Source organism: Vidua macroura, chromosome 1, assembly GCF_024509145.1.
Source record: "Vidua macroura isolate BioBank_ID:100142 chromosome 1, ASM2450914v1, whole genome shotgun sequence".
In the NCBI taxonomy this organism is placed as follows: domain Eukaryota; kingdom Metazoa; phylum Chordata; class Aves; order Passeriformes; family Viduidae; genus Vidua; species Vidua macroura.
The window spans coordinates 23,299,325-23,314,923 of NC_071571.1; the positions used below are offsets into that span (position 1 = coordinate 23,299,325).

Consider the following 15,599-nt stretch of genomic DNA (forward strand, 5'->3'; position numbering starts at 1 on the left):
TTTGTTCTTCTGTGCATTGATAACTTTTGACTGTATAGGTCCTCATAAGAATAGTTTTATTTTGAAACATATTCCAGTAGCAGTTTAAATTGAATTTTTAATGCTGTTATTTATTGGCTTATTAATCTGTAATCTGTTAAAACTTTTGCTTCTTAAATTACCCCAGGTAGACTCTTGGATATATGCAGGCACTTTCTATTGCATCAACATTTCCTTTAGCATATAAAGTGGGCAGATGAACTTCGTGTCATTTAAAATTAAATCTTTTTCATACACAATATCTGCACAATACCACATAACTCTGTGAGAGCCTAGGGAGAGACATGTAATACATGAAAAATTAAAAGAAAAATGTGATCTAGTAACCTCACAGTGCTAAGTTTTCAGTTACAAAAAGCTAAATCATCTCCATTGTAAACAAAGCTAAAAGTTTATGATTTGTGAATGCAGAAAAATTTGTAATGTGTACAGTAAATGCATCCACTTGGATGGATGAAATTTACACAATTACTAAGAAAAGCTAAATATTCCAGTGAAAACACACACTCTACATAGAAATTATAATGATATAATCTTTCAATTTGGCTCTTTAAATTGTTTTTATACCACTGCAGATCTATGCAAGTACTGAATCTCCTGAAGGCGTGTCAGACTGGCGAGGAGAACTTCTGCATGCCATTCAACAGCTTTTTGTGAGAGAACAAAATGTTCTCCTTGCTGCATTTCAAACTGAACTTGCAGAAATGGGCACAAGAGATGCAGTGATGTTGATGAATCAGTTAGAGCACAGACTACAAGAGCAGGTAATATAAACCATACTGTAGTCAAAATGTCTACATTAGATTTTAATTTTAAATTTATAAATCCATTATAAATATATGTATTAATGGTAGTTTTGACAGTCTGAGGATGAAAAAAAAGTCAGACTTGCAGAATGAACTGGTGTCTTTTAAAAGAAAAACTATGTGGCATGGGAAAGAAAGTTTTGGGTGCACACGTTACAGATTATATACAGACTTCAGAGATCAATGTGAATTAAATACAGTTGTCCTGAGCTTGATGTCGTTAAGTTAATTAGACTTATGTTACACTGTCTAAGAGAAAAGGTAGCTTGTTTATACAAAATAATTTGTGAGAAGAGAAAGTGGTAAGGCTGCTATGGGACAGAGAGAAGTCAGTTATCTCCTCTGGAACATGGAAGGATTAGTGAGAAAATTGCAGCTCACCAGATAAGTGATAGCTCTCTTCAGTCTCTAATTTTGATGCCTGGAAGAGAACTAAAAAATAACAAGCAGTTTTTCCAAATACTGTAATACTGACTTCATTGAAAATGTTTTGAATATATGTGGACTATGAATATATAAATAAATGTGATGTCAACACCATAGTTTTTCTCATAAAATCTGGAGTTATACTGTGAAATGTTTCTAATGCTAATAGGCTACTAACCAGAGAGCAGCAATGGACAGTCTTCAGAATGCAGACAGAAGAAGTTTGCTAATGGAGATTCAAGTATTACATGCTCAGATGAACAGTAAGAAAAGTAACCCCAAGAGAGAACAAGAGATTGATTCAAAAAGCCAAGGTGACTTCTGTGGTAATATATGTCTGTTTCCAAATGCTTTCAAGGCAGTGCTCATAATGCTGTGACAAAAATGGTGACTTTCTTTGGTCTCTGATTTTGATATGCATGTTCTGAACATGCATACTTTTCATCTTCTTCAATCTTATTTGACTACTTTTGCAAAAATTAAGATATAATCTGTGTCCTTATGACTTGTATCAAACTGAAAGTGATACAAAGTTATCTTCAATTGCTGTAAAAATCGAGCTTGAATTTTAAGGTTATTTTCCATGTATATGCTTCACTGTTTAGGTTCAGCAGCTTTGAAATTATCTGTGTTGGATAGTCAGTCATAATGCAGAAACTAAGAAGCAATTAGAATGAAGAAAAAAAGGTTCAGAGAACAGGTATACTTTAAAATTAAGTAAAGCTCATTGTCAGTGTTTAGTTACACATATTAGGTCACAAGTATATATGTGTAATATAACTAACTTAAATTGTGTTAATCATTATGCAGATGATGCATATTGATATAGTTGCACTCATCTTATAGCCTGTAAGAAATAAAGAAGTTGAAGTGATTTATTCAAAGTACAAAAGGTATTCAAGTATAAAAGTCATGGGTTTGCTTTTATTGCGCTACTGAAAGAAAATACTATTTTAAAATATCACTCTTAATAATAGCCTTGTGGTCATGCTTTGGCTAGAAGAAGCTTTACCCGAACACAGTGTTTTCTTCATGAAGTAATTTCCATGTGAATGTGCTCTCATTAGAAATGCTGGAGTATAATATGCAGCAGAAGCAGTTGCAGATTCTGGAGATGCAAGTGGAGCTCCGGAGTATGAAGGACCGAGCAGCAGAGCTTCAGGAGCAGCTGAATTCAGAGAGGATGATGGGTACAGAGCTGAAAAATGAACTTGCACAAGCCAAACTAGAACTTGAAGCAACCCTTAAAGCACAGCACAAGCACTTCAAGGACCTAGAAACCATCAGGTGTGGCTTTCAGTGCCAAGCTGTCTGTGTTGACTGTGAAGATTATCTTTCCTAATCTGAAACCATAATACTGATTTCCTTAAGGGGTTTGATCTCATGTTGTATAATTGCTTCTCTGTGGATTTCTTCTCTCTCGGGGCTCCTATACGTCAGGGTGACCCCAAGAGAGATCCGAAAGAGTCTTTGCTTCCCTAGCCCGCACACAGTTAAATGAGGAGTCTGGAATGCTTCCGATTGTGTTTTCAAGGTTGTTTATTTCTTCTTATCTATAATATTTTCTCTCTAACCTGCCGAGCCCTGGCTAGCAAGGAGGCCATAACATTCTGCGTGCCCTCTTGGGTGGTGTTTACCTTTTATATCAAAAGTTACATATACTATGTTTACAGTTTATTACCAATACCTAACATTTATGTTGGGACAGTGTGTCCCTACCAACAGAAAAGTGTCACTATCACAGCAAGACATGGAGGTTAAGAAGAAGGGAAAGATGGCTAAGACACGCCCAGATTCCTCCATCTTGTACCCCCTTGAACCCCATTTTAAAAATCCCAAAATTCTACTTTTCCCACCTGTGTTAGGACAAATATCGCACTACTAAAACCCTTGTAATTCCTCATCCAGAGTTGGCAGCTTTTTCCACAGTCTAAAATCGAAGCCACAGATGTTTTTGACTTCTTGCCAGGATCTCTGAGACCCCTACCAGGGTCTCGAGACAGCCAGAGCAGCCAGAGGGATGTCCTAGACTCCAACACTTCTCAGTATTTCTGTAAAACCTACCTGACAAAAATAGACTTTCTATATTTGACAAAAAACGTATTTCAATTAATAATTTAATATTTTATTAATTATCAAGTTCCTTTTTAAACTTTGTCACATTAGACTACTGTATACAAGCTAATAAATAGACCATATTTATTAAAGTTTTTTAATCTCCCAGGAACATGGAGAAGAAAAATTGATGACTTTGCAAGTGCTTCCATATGAAATACTCTTAAATGTTGCTTTGACATGGTTGATACCAGAAGCCGCAGATTTGGCACTTAAGAAAGCCATTATTATTTATGCCTGAACCTGAGGGATGCACCATGAACACTATCTTAATGTTCAGCTCAGAGATAACAAATTAAGATGGAGTTTAGATTGGGATTACTTCACAGATTACTTTATACCCTTTACAGACCATCAGGAGCAAGTTTGTTTTGCAAACAGATGCAAAATTTATTTGCAAAAAAATGAAAATTCCAGTAGTAGATTTTTCCTTTTCCCCCCAATATATTTTTTCCCCTGAGAAACATGGCAGCAAGATGCACTTCCATGGCATTCTTTAAGATTTTGGCCCATGACTGGATAAGGTTGAACACTAACTGCCTCTGAGCCCCTACAAGTGGCAGCTACAAAGGTAGCAGAATGAACACACTTGTTGTAGTTCTTGAACTATGCAATTCTTTTGGGTTTGAGTTAGTCTTTCTAAATAGGCTTTTCACTGTTACTCTACTAGACTAGCAGCGTTTTCAGTGCACAGGATGGAATAACTACCAAGTAACTGACTGTTTCATTATAGTATTAGAGCCATTGCCTCATGTAAAGTTTGCCCATTTCTCTTTTAGGACTGAAGTTAAAGAAAAAGCAGCTGAACTAGATATTCTCAAGGATACAATGGCCAATGAACAGAAAAAATCAAGAGAGCTACAGTGGGCTTTGGAAAAAGAAAAAGCTAAAATGGAACGCAGTGAGGAAAGAGGAAGAGAAGAGCTTGAGGTATTCCATAATCCCAAGTGGCCTGGGACATCAAGGAACATGAAAATACTCTTTTGGTTAACATTTCATCTCAGCTTACATTTTTTGTCCAATGCATTCTTCATTGTTCTGTCTTCAGCTGTAGTATTATATCATCTAGAACTGAAGAAAAATGTACAGAAGCTGTGTGGCAAAGTATGAAAAAGGCCTGATGCACATTCCATTTAAATCAATAGGAAGTTTACTGTGCTTTTCAGGCCCAAGATTAGAAGATTCTGTAATGTCTCTCAGTTTTTCAGTGGGACAGGACACTGCTGATATGGCTACACTCAGCCCCCACCACAGCCTAACTCATAAAATATAGTATTTAAGAATATGATTTAAGGAGACATATTGTTTGTCAGCATTTAAAAAGTCTGCAATTTCACCTCATGAAAATCAAACTAGGGAGTTACTTTAGGAGAAAATGTTACATTAGTATCTTCTTTGGTACCTCTGCAGTATTTGATATAGTGAAGGGGAGAGCAGGTATCCTGGTACAAGACAAAAGACAAAAAAGCAGTAATAAATAAATCAACAACATTGATTTATTTACATCTTGAAATCCAAAGTTGAAAAATCATTTTCACAGTTTTAGAAAGTAAAAGCTGGCTGTCTTCAGAACTACAGTTGTTTGTATCTCACTATAAAGTATGTGTTAAAAAGACACTTTTATGAAATAATCTGATTTAGGAATAAAGACAACTGTAATGTATTTTAGTATCAGATGTAACTGCAGCATTCAGAATATTGTTGCATTATTTGGGAATAGCAAAACCTGTTAAAAGCAGTGTTTGTAGAGGTAGCATATTTGCAGTTTGCAGAAGATAATGGAAAGTATGCACAAATGGCTTTGATAAATTCTTATGTTTTCTTTTGAAAGGACTTAAAGTTTTCTCTTGAAGATCAAAAACAAAAGAACTTAGAGTTAAGTAAACTTCTGGAGCAAGAGAAACAGCTGTCAAGTGATCTGCAACAGAGAATTGAATCCCAAGAAGCACTCAGTGCTGCCCAGCTGTCACATGAGCGAGGCCGTAATTCTGAGTTGCAGGTGCTTCTTGAATCAGAGAAGGTTCGAGCTCTCGAAATAAGCAGTGCCCTAGAAAGGGAAAAAGAGCTATGTGCTCAGCTTCAAAGTGCTGAAGATAAGGGGCAAGCTGGAACACCTAATCCATCTGAGGAATTGCTTAAAGAGCTACAGAAGCAAATGGATGAAAAGCATGACCGTATAGTGGAGTTAGTAAGTGAGATGGAGAAGTATAAACTGGAATCTGTGCAAGTGAGACAGCAAATGGAAAAAGAAAGGCAGATTCAGAGGCAAGCATTGCAAGCAGAACAAGATGCTAACATAATAGTACAAAAGAAACTCCATGAACTGGAGTCCAAAGTAGAAGACCTTAAGTGGCAACTTGGAGAAAAGAAGCAAGAAGTTCATAAATTAGATAATGAAACAAAGAAGTTACAGGAAATAATCCAAGATCTACAGAAAAAAGAGCAGGAGGATGAAGGAAGAAAGGAAGCCAAAAGGACACCAAGCCACAACCCAAATGAGGTACAGTAGGATTGAAAGTAATGTGTAATATTGAAATATGCAATTTAGCTTTAATTTGTTTGCTCAGTTATGTGTCACTGTGCCTTGACTCAATCTATAAAATAGCCTGCAGATTGCAGAACATGGGCACCAGAGAATGGAAAAGGGAAAGCATTCCAGTTTGCTTCCTAAAACTATCCACATGCTTCCTCCTGAGAGTGAAGTTATAGACGTATTTAAGGAGGAGCATAGAAGTGTACAAGGAGGAGCAGGAGAAATGCATCTGGGTATATACACCCACTTTGTGTCTCAGTACAAGAGAAGAACATTCCTTGCAACCAGTTGCAGGAATGAGCTATTCCTACTCAGGAATGCCCCAGGTCACTGCCCTTAATCTTTAGTTCGTAAACTGCAAGAGGTCTTTGAAATAGTATAAGTGATCTTCCAACAGCTTCAATAAATAAATGACTAAGCAATCAAGCTAGCATATGTCTGAATATGTCTATATTAGCAAACAAAATAGAAGAAAGAAATCAAGGTAAAAAATCAATTTAAGAATTATCGTAATTTTTAGATGAGTGAAAGTGCTGTCTCTGTTGCTTCCAAGTTCTTCACTGCCTTAAAAGGTTAGGAGAGATTTTAAATTATTTTTAAATTACTTTTAGAACATTTTTAGAAACTTGTCTGTAAGAGGTAAGTGTTGCTGGGTGAATGATTTTTGGGTAGTCGCAGAGAGGACTGATGGGAGACTTACTTGCCTCTTTGCTATGTTTTTGCCCATCCTGACATCATTTGTTTTACCAGTTATTTGTATGTGGAGCCAGGAAGGAAATTTTTTTTCATCTACTTCAGCTACTGGTTTTTATCTTCTGAAGCACTGGAAACTACCCACAGCTAGAGGCAGGATGTTGAGTGTATTGGTAACTGTGACAGCAGCAGCCTTCCTGCCATGCTCATTTTGTGCACCTTGTTCCTCTGCCCAGAGGGAACTGCCAGCACTGTGGTCAGCAAAGAGTCTTCCCTTGGATCAGGTTAGCAGCAGCTGTTGGGGTTTTTCCCCCTTCCTCATCAGCAGATAGTATGATCTGCTTTCCAGGATCTGCCTGGAATTTCAAATAATTAATCTCCTGCTGTTTCCTGTGACATTTGCAACACTCTGACTTTTTTCCTTTGGTACCACACTGTAGGGCAGACAGCCAAAGGCAGAGCCATGGACTCAGATTTCTTTGTGAGGGATAGCAGTTCTTCCATGGCAGTGTTGGGAGGCTGTTACCTAGGAATACCTCTTCAGTGCATTGTTTTGCTTGTGGTAGCATTAGTAGTGTGGTTGCCTGTGACTGGACTGACCTCCATGACCATGGTGGTCTCTTTCAGCCCTTGTTCTTCTGACTATAAGTTGGTTTCAAAAACACATAGGTCCAGTTGCCCAATTCCTTGCACAACTGGTAAAGGAGCTGCTGATGGAAGAAACAGAAAGGCTTGGTGACATCCTGCTGAGTTTTTTGACTGGATTCACTCCATGACTTCATGGAGTCACTTCATTGACTATGAATCACTCCATAGCTCCATGATTGTTAGTTCTTAGTACAGAAAGACCCTAGACCTTTCATGAATGATAGTTTAGTGCTACATTACAGCAGTGTTGTAGTCACATTAAATTTCTTTCTCTGTCAGAATTATTTGTTCTTCAGTTTCCGAGTGTGTTTCAGAAGTATATGTTTTCATTTTACAGCACTGGATCACATACTATATATATATATATATATATATAAAAATACATATTTCTTTCCAGACTACCTGGGATACACCCAATGACAGAACAAGAAACTGGGTTCTACAGCAGAAAATGGAAGGAGCTGAGACAAATGAGTTGACTTACCGGACACTGACAGGAGATCTCTCTGCTGCTACTGAAATTCTGGAAAAAGTCAGACAAAAGCTGCAAAATGCATCTCCAAAGCTGAAGCAGTTGGCTTGGAAAGCTGCTAGCAGGTTAGACCAGTCTTCAGCCATTTAGTTTAATAAATAGCAGCCAGCAAGCTAATATATTTGGTTTGAAAACTAATTCACAGACTGCAGGATTTAATTGAGTTTGGGGTTGTTAGTTTTATTGTGTATGCTCTTACTTGAGATATACTGATGGAAGATCAAAATATAGGACCAGGACCAGTATCAAGTGCTGCTGTAAGTCCTATATGTTTTATTAGGGTCCCTTCTAAGGCACAGCAAAATTGTCTTTTTTTCCTCTGAAAAATGATAAGGTTTATCTGGGTATGGTATAAGTAGATGAATTTAAAGTAGTAATTAAATAATTCATCATGCCTGAGGGGATGAATATAGGCATTATTGTTCTGAATCACCCTCCCTGGGGAAAAAATAATTATGGTCAAGTGAAACTGATCTTGATTCTTATTTTTGGAAGGTTACTATCTCTATAAGGTTAAAAAATACCATGGTAGCAGGTCCGTGGGAGGTTTGCATCTGTTTTTATTTTGCTGTGATGGTCATTTAATATTAAACATTCCTTCTGAAACATTTGGGCAAAGCAGAATGCAGTGTATCTGGGAAATACCCTAGGATTTTCATCACACAGATTCAACAGATTTGTGGGAAGCAGAACCACTATTTTAAATGTGCTTCATGTAGAATATCCCTGTCTACAAATGAGTGGAAACCGTTCTGTACACTTTTTTTAAATCAAGACAATTTTGTTTAGAGTCACTTAGCAGTCTTGAAAACATTGCCCTGTCTCCAGTACTGCTGAAATGAACTTGCTATAGATCCAGTGCATAGGTATCCATGAAAGTTCTGTTAGTCTGGCTCGTGATGTCAGAGTTGATCTGCTGTTAAAACCCCTTTTGTTTCAGATTGCAGTTTGAAACAGCAGATGATCAGGACTTCATTTCAGTCCAAAATGCTATTGAAGAAGTTATTTCAGAACTGAAAATACTGCCTGGATTGTCCAGTCTGGAAGAGGTGAGAGTCAATGCTGTAACTTTGATGGGAGAGTTAGGATGAAGAGCTGTGAGCAGAAACTGCAAGGAGTTTGTAAGCCTGTACTTATTCAGGTCTTTATAGGGGAAAATTCCAGTGAGCGTTCTGACTGGAGTTTGTAAAGTGTAAAAACCCCTTTCCTTTTGTTTTTTTACAATTTTTAATACTTTAAAAGGGATTTTTCAACTTTGAAATCAAAACTTTTCCAGTTTCATTTTAAATTTCTGCATCTCATGGCTTTTTCTTTAAGATAGTTTCCTTTCAGCAGTAATCCTGTAACTGAGGAAATTTTATTCAGTACTTCGTGACATTAAAATCAACATATAGTATTTACTGTATTGCATTGACACAACACATTTGCTTAAACTGCATTGTTTAAGTAAATGAAAGGCCACTGAAGATTGAATAGCATGCACCTGTGTAAAAGAAATGAAGTTAGGTAATCTGTTGCAAAGAATTCGGCAAGTTTTGATTTTTAAGTGAGCTTGATTTGGTCCCTATATTTTAAGCAAGGATTTTCAATGTAACTTGAAAAAAAGCTTTTTTCTTTTCCTCTAAATTAGATAAACATAAACATAGTAGAAAACTTTGCAAATTGAGCTTGTATGAAAATACTCTGTTGTAATGTATAGGGTAAGTATAAACAAGAAAGTCACTGTGATTTGTAGTTTACGTATACGCTGGAGTTTTTTATATGAAGTTGATACAAAGCTATTGTCATTATCTACAAATGTTTTTCACTGTAAGCCAGTTATTTTCCAGTTGGCAATTTGGATTTAATAGAAGTTGAGTTTGGTTTTCTTTCTTCCTCGTAGCTGAAGATGGTGCTGCCCCCAGGGACTCCATCCAGCTCCCTGACTGAGAGGCTGCTCAGGCAAAATGCTGAGCTGACAGGCTTTGTCAGCAGACTGAGTGAAGAGAAGAATAATTTGAGGAATGCTGTTATGAAACTGGAGGAAGAACTGAGAAGATACCAGCACAGACAGCCTTCTGCAGACTATGTATGTCCTTGGTGGTACTGATCTACTGAGTTATGTATACAGACATAAAAGCCTAATTTCTTGTCCTAGTCACCCAGTTGAGAGTGATCAAGCTATCTGTCTTTCTTGGCTTCCCTCTACAGAGTAAATTGGTGTGAGTTATTCATGTTCAGTGGTCAGTATGTATCAGCTCACTCTGTTAAGTGTAAAACTTTGTGATTTTACCCAGCTTCTTTTTGTTAACTACTCTTTTATTTTAAATCCTTTGTGCCTTTCTTTTTTATCTCTATCTCATCACCATGATAAGCAGATCCAGATAGGTCCAGATACCCTTCAAGATCACAAAGCTAGGATGATCCACTTGAGGGGACTCTTTTTTTAGAGAAGTTGTATTTTTCTGGGACTTTGATTGGGCTCCTAAAGTCACTGTTTTTGATGTGTCAGAGTGCAAGGGTGGCCTTAGATCCAAGCATTGAATAGTTTTTCTCATTAATTTTATGAGCTCTCCACCAAACCAATGGCTAGAATGACATGGCTTCTCCTAATTATGTCATTCAAATTCAGTTTCCTTTGTCTTCAGTCTTCTAGGCACTCAGCAGATGTTGGAGTTAATATTGATACTCTTGTTGCTTCTGAGAAGGAAATTTGGAACAGAGAAAGGCTGTCACTGCAGAAATCTTTGAAACAAGCTGATGCAGAACTCTCCAAGCTGAGAGCAGAGCTCAGGAGTGAGGCTTTCCTCAGAGAACTGGGATCAGATACTGAAAATGCTGTTTTAAGGGTAAGAAGATTTTTTTTTTCCCCACATACTAACTACAGCTGCTTTAAAATTTTTGATTTAGGCTTATTTTTCATTGTGTTCACTCTGCTTTATTTTGAGTAAGAAGATACTAATTCGTTTTTTAAATTTTCATCCTCAGGTACCTGACTTATTTTTTCTCTCCAAGAATGACATATAAACACCTATGCTGTCCTTTTGTGTGTGCTCTATTTCTTGCTCTTTAGGTGATCTTCAATATACAAAGTTGCATTCAACAAGTGTGAGCAGCAGCAGAATCTTCTCCATGGTTCTGAGAAATGAATAATCACAGAAATGCTATAGAAGTAACAATGTCAAAAGTCTTGGAACTGTTGTGATTCTTGGAGATTATGAGGCATTTTGTCTTTTTCTCTTGTTGCAGAGAATTTACAGCAAATACCTACGAGCAGAGAGCTTTCGGAAAGCTCTCATATATCAGAAAAAATACTTGCTGCTGTTACTAGGAGGATTCCAGGAGTGTGAAGAAGCCACACTGGCCCTCATAGCACGGATGGGGGGACAGCCTTCCTACACAGACCTTGAAATCATCACACATCATTCAAAGGGATTCACACGATTTCGCTCTGCAGTCAGAGTGTCCATTGCAATTTCAAGGTAACCTGGAGGAAGTTACATTTCAAACAGATATGACTGTGATGACTGTGCTGTTTAATATATACTTTTCTAGCTCTCTACTGAAATCTAGAAATTGTCATATTCCATATTCCACCAAAATACAAATGGTGTATTTTTGGTAGTCATGAATATAGTAGGTACTTGTAGAGTGACAAGGTGAGCAGAGTGTACGTAAATTCTGTAATAGGAATAAGCAGTCTGAGTGTAGTTGAAAAGGGCTCAGTATCTGATAATCACAGATGGAGTGTACTGGGTAAAGTCATATTATTAAAAAACATTTTGAGCAATTCTAAGGATTGCACTTATTTACAAAGGCTTTTTCTGCAACTAAATTTCCTTTAAAATTAAAGTCTTACATGTAAGTATAATATAGATTTAGGAACTAATTTTCTCTGTCTAGGTAGTCCTTTGAATTTCACAAGACTAAGGATGAGCAGGAATTGGTGAGGAAAAAAAAATAAAAGTTTATTACTGCATAGTACTGCCATGTTGCTAACAAACCTTCACAAAGGTTTGAACGCCCAAGAACTTCTGCTTGCTATTCTTCTGAGCCTTGTGTGTCATATAAATTCAAGGAAGTGTTCACATACCTGTTGTGAGAATTTTACTCATAGTGCTCTGCAGTTGAAGTTTTGGGGCTGCAACAGAGCAAAAAAGTATATTTAGTATGATTTTAAAATACTGGTGTGCTGTAGCTTTGGTGTTTGAGCCATTTACTGTCCACTTGGACCTATACAGCACCTCTGGAATTGTACAGGTGAAACTGAAAGCAGGTTTGGACAAAAGATGGTCTTTCTTAGTGATATGCAAAAGGATGTTTTGTATTTGGTACTCAGGTTTTAGATGCCCATCTGTTAATTTTGCTTGCTGGTCAAGAAATTCTTACACTTTCTAGAATACAAAAAGCAGATTACTTTTATCAGACAATTTATACTGAAGCTGTTTGGTTTTTGTTTTGTTTTGTTTTGTTTTTTAATTTGAAATGCAGAATGAAGTTCCTGGTTCGTCGATGGCACAGAGTTACAGGTTCTGGTATTCTGACTATCAATAGGGATGTCTTTAGCCAGAACACAGGTAATGACTGAAAAAAATGGTATTTGCAAGTCACACCACTGCTTAATGGAGATGGCTTTTAATTTGTATTATCCTCACATGGAATGAATGGGGGCTGTTCCCTCTTTCTTTTGCTATAATTGTTTGGATTAACCTATTTCTCAGTTTTCATGCTCAGCACACACACTAACCTATTTACTTTCTCTTCAGTTTTGTTTTGCTCCATCGTGGGTGAGATTTAAAAAAATATGGAAGGTTTCCCTATGGAGTGTGTTCATGAAAGCAGTTTTAGCTGAGTCACTGGAGTTTTCATAGGAGATCTGCACCATGGTCTTTTTCTTAGAACAAAAGTTTGTCATTCTTTTGTTAAAGGTTTAAGTCTGGGAAATAAGAGTTTTCTGTTTGCTTTTTGTTTGATTTTTGTAGGAGTCTAAGGAGAATCAGAAGCTTCTTTGTTACTCAGTGGCTATTTAGGTCTGCACTAAAACCTTTGCTCAGTCTGTGAGAGTTTTGTTACTGACGTCAGTGAAGCCAGGATTTCACCTCTGTTTTTCTCTGAGGGAGTCTGAAAGTGGTCTACACTTGTTAAATGCCATTTTTGTGATATGCAAAAAGAAAACTCATATCTGAGATTCCCAGTAAACTGCAAAAGGTGTTACATTTTTTAGTTTTCAAAACACTGCTTTCTGTATTTCTAATATTCTGTATATTTTGTATTTCTAGGTAATGAAGTACGGCCTGATTCATTTTCTGGTGGCATGGATCTTTATGGAGAACAGAGGCATTCTTCTAGATCCAGGTCAGGCATGGAATCTCCTAGATCTCCTATAAACTTTCAACATAAGTATATTTGGGGTTTTTTTATTAATATTCTCTTTCAGGCAGTGTTTAAATAACTGAAAGCCTCAGTGTTTACTGCTAAGGTTTGTAACCTTTGATACTGCAAGATTTAATGTTTTTGTAAGAATATGTCAAAAATGATGTCTCAGGCATTCAGTGTGTGATTACTTATCACATGATTGAGGCCAAAGCTCAATGTGAAACCGGGTATTTTTCACCAAGGGCAACACTTTTATGAGTGCCATCATACTTTGATGAGCTTATATGAAGTTGTGAGTTCAGATCTTCACTGAGTATCAAATTATAGCCATTTTTGGGTTTCATTTTCATGTAAACCACCTCAGTATTTGTATTGTCTTAGTTTGTCATAACCATAACAGTTTACATGGTAAAAACATTTAATCTATTTTAGCCACTATTGACTTTTACTTACAGAGAGTAATGACAAGAGGCAGAATCCTGTAAAGATGGTAGTGTCCTTGTTGACACAAGCTTCTTAATAGAAAACTAAACTTCAATCTACCATGGATTCTGCTGCAATCTCACTAGGAATTTGCTGGTCAATCTTTGTCTCAAAAAAATGCAGCAACAAATCCTGTGCAGTAGAAAGAAAAGGCCAGGGGGAAGAGTGATTTCTCTGGCTTGGGCAGTAAGTGGCAGGGAGATTAAATGGGTTTGATGTGTTGGCTACCACATGGATACGCTAAGGGCCATGCAGGCCGTAAGTTATCCCTGCCTACAGTATTTTGCTGTGTTGCTGATATTTTTACTCAAAATTTCCCTTTTTGAAATGGTGTGTGTTGTTCTGCCCCTAGGCTCCACGGGATGCATGCAGATTTAAACCCAGTTTCCTTCGCCTGTCCCCAGCTGCAGAACTACGATCCCGAAAGGGCTCTGACAGATTACATCCATCGTCTGGAGGCACTGCAGAAGCGGCTCGGAAGCGTGCAGTCAGGTAGGGCTCAGGCACCCTGCCCAGCACCTCTGGGCAGCACAGGGCCCACTGCCACGTGGGTGCTGCTTCTCTGAGATATGTAACAAACAACTTCCATTTCAATCTTCAGCCTTAAACAAGAGGCATTTCTGAGCAAAAAGCTCACTTAAAAGAAGATTGTATAATTCTTTGAAAATAGATACAAGTATGCTTTCATTATAGATTTTGAGATTATTGGTAACAATTTACTTCCTGATCTCTAATAAATGTACAGGAAGGATTCAATTGGCATCTTGCTAGGAGTTTAAGTTATATAGAGAAAAATGTACCCAGAAGATTGGGTTGTGGGAGAGGAATTTTCTCCTACCACTTCGATTACAGAAGTTACAGTCAATTTGTCCCATAGAAGATGACAGTTTTTGTACTGAAAGAGGAATACATCAAGAAAATTGTCAGAAGAATGGGATGAAATTTATCAAACTTGAGTTTTGAATTTACTGTGTTTGTCTTCCCCATCATTTCGGAAAGTTTTGTTCTTAAAAGATTTGATCTATAAAAGTCTCTATTCTACAATTTCCCATGTAAAATCTTCCATGCTTATTCAACTGAATGTACATACTTGTTACAAGTAATCCTGATGACAGTTTTTCTCCATCTTACAGGTTCGACTTCATACACTCAGTTGCACTTGGGTATAAGAAGATAATAATACCCTTCAACGTCTCCATCACTGGCAGTGATGCTAACAGATTGCCTTCTGTAAATCTGTGCTCTTTCTGTGCTTTTGTATAATGTGTATATTGTGGGACCAATATGAACACAGCTGTAACGATTGTATACAGTTCCATCCTGGCACACCCACAGAGACTGGGATTTATGGATGTAGGCACTTTGTGTTTATGGGAAAAAAAAATCTGAACAAAAAAAAATCCCCAAACACCCCCTCCCCCAAAAAAATCCCCCCAAGCCCAAAACAAACCTCCCCACCGTTAAATTACATGTATATTTGTGGAATGCTAATTTAAATGATTAACTTATGAAGTGTGTATTTATCAAAAGGGTGCGAAGATGAAACTTGTGTATTAATTAAATTGAGCTACATTCAGCAAAGTTTACTTGCACTTTTTCTGGCAAGGCTACTGAAGTTACATTGACTCTCATAATATTTGCTACTGGCAGTGCAGACAGAATATCACTTGTAGAGACCTATTTTTGTAATGGTAGAAGTTTTGAATTTTATGGGTATTTTGTCAAAGTACTGAAATAAACATGACTTCATGCTTCTAACTGTGTTCAAGAACCGCTCCCTTATTCACATGAAATAGGTTGCTCCTGCCCGAGTTCCTCCCCTGCTTGTAGTGACTGCAGCTTCACATTTTACAGATTCCAAAGTGCTGCTATCAGAGAGGGACAGGGAGAAGCCTGGCTTCTGCAGACCCTGGTCACATCTGACCAGGCTAGGAGGGAAGAGCCTGTGCTCCCTCACCTGCCATGACTG

At 37.4% G+C, this 15,599-nt stretch overlaps 1 protein-coding gene across 4 annotated transcripts in view; it reads left to right on the forward strand.

Annotated features, from left to right (window-relative positions):
• Positions 1-15,388, forward strand: part of AKAP9 (A-kinase anchoring protein 9) — a 106,172-nt gene extending 90,784 nt beyond the window's left edge. For all 4 annotated transcript variants that reach the window (XM_053989944.1, XM_053990027.1, XM_053990117.1 and 1 more), the window contains 14 exons: positions 615-803; positions 1,441-1,585; positions 2,339-2,558; positions 4,166-4,316; positions 5,218-5,886; positions 7,658-7,857; positions 8,733-8,841; positions 9,675-9,860; positions 10,420-10,620; positions 11,021-11,253; positions 12,263-12,348; positions 13,051-13,126; positions 13,983-14,122; positions 14,764-15,388. In XM_053989944.1, coding sequence (XP_053845919.1) covers positions 615-803; positions 1,441-1,585; positions 2,339-2,558; positions 4,166-4,316; positions 5,218-5,886; positions 7,658-7,857; positions 8,733-8,841; positions 9,675-9,860; positions 10,420-10,620; positions 11,021-11,253; positions 12,263-12,348; positions 13,051-13,126; positions 13,983-14,122; positions 14,764-14,807 — 2,649 coding nt within the window. In that variant the 3' untranslated portion in view covers positions 14,808-15,388. The remainder of the gene's footprint in view (positions 1-614; positions 804-1,440; positions 1,586-2,338; positions 2,559-4,165; positions 4,317-5,217; positions 5,887-7,657; positions 7,858-8,732; positions 8,842-9,674; positions 9,861-10,419; positions 10,621-11,020; positions 11,254-12,262; positions 12,349-13,050; positions 13,127-13,982; positions 14,123-14,763) is intronic.
• The last annotated feature ends 211 nt before the right edge of the window (positions 15,389-15,599 follow it).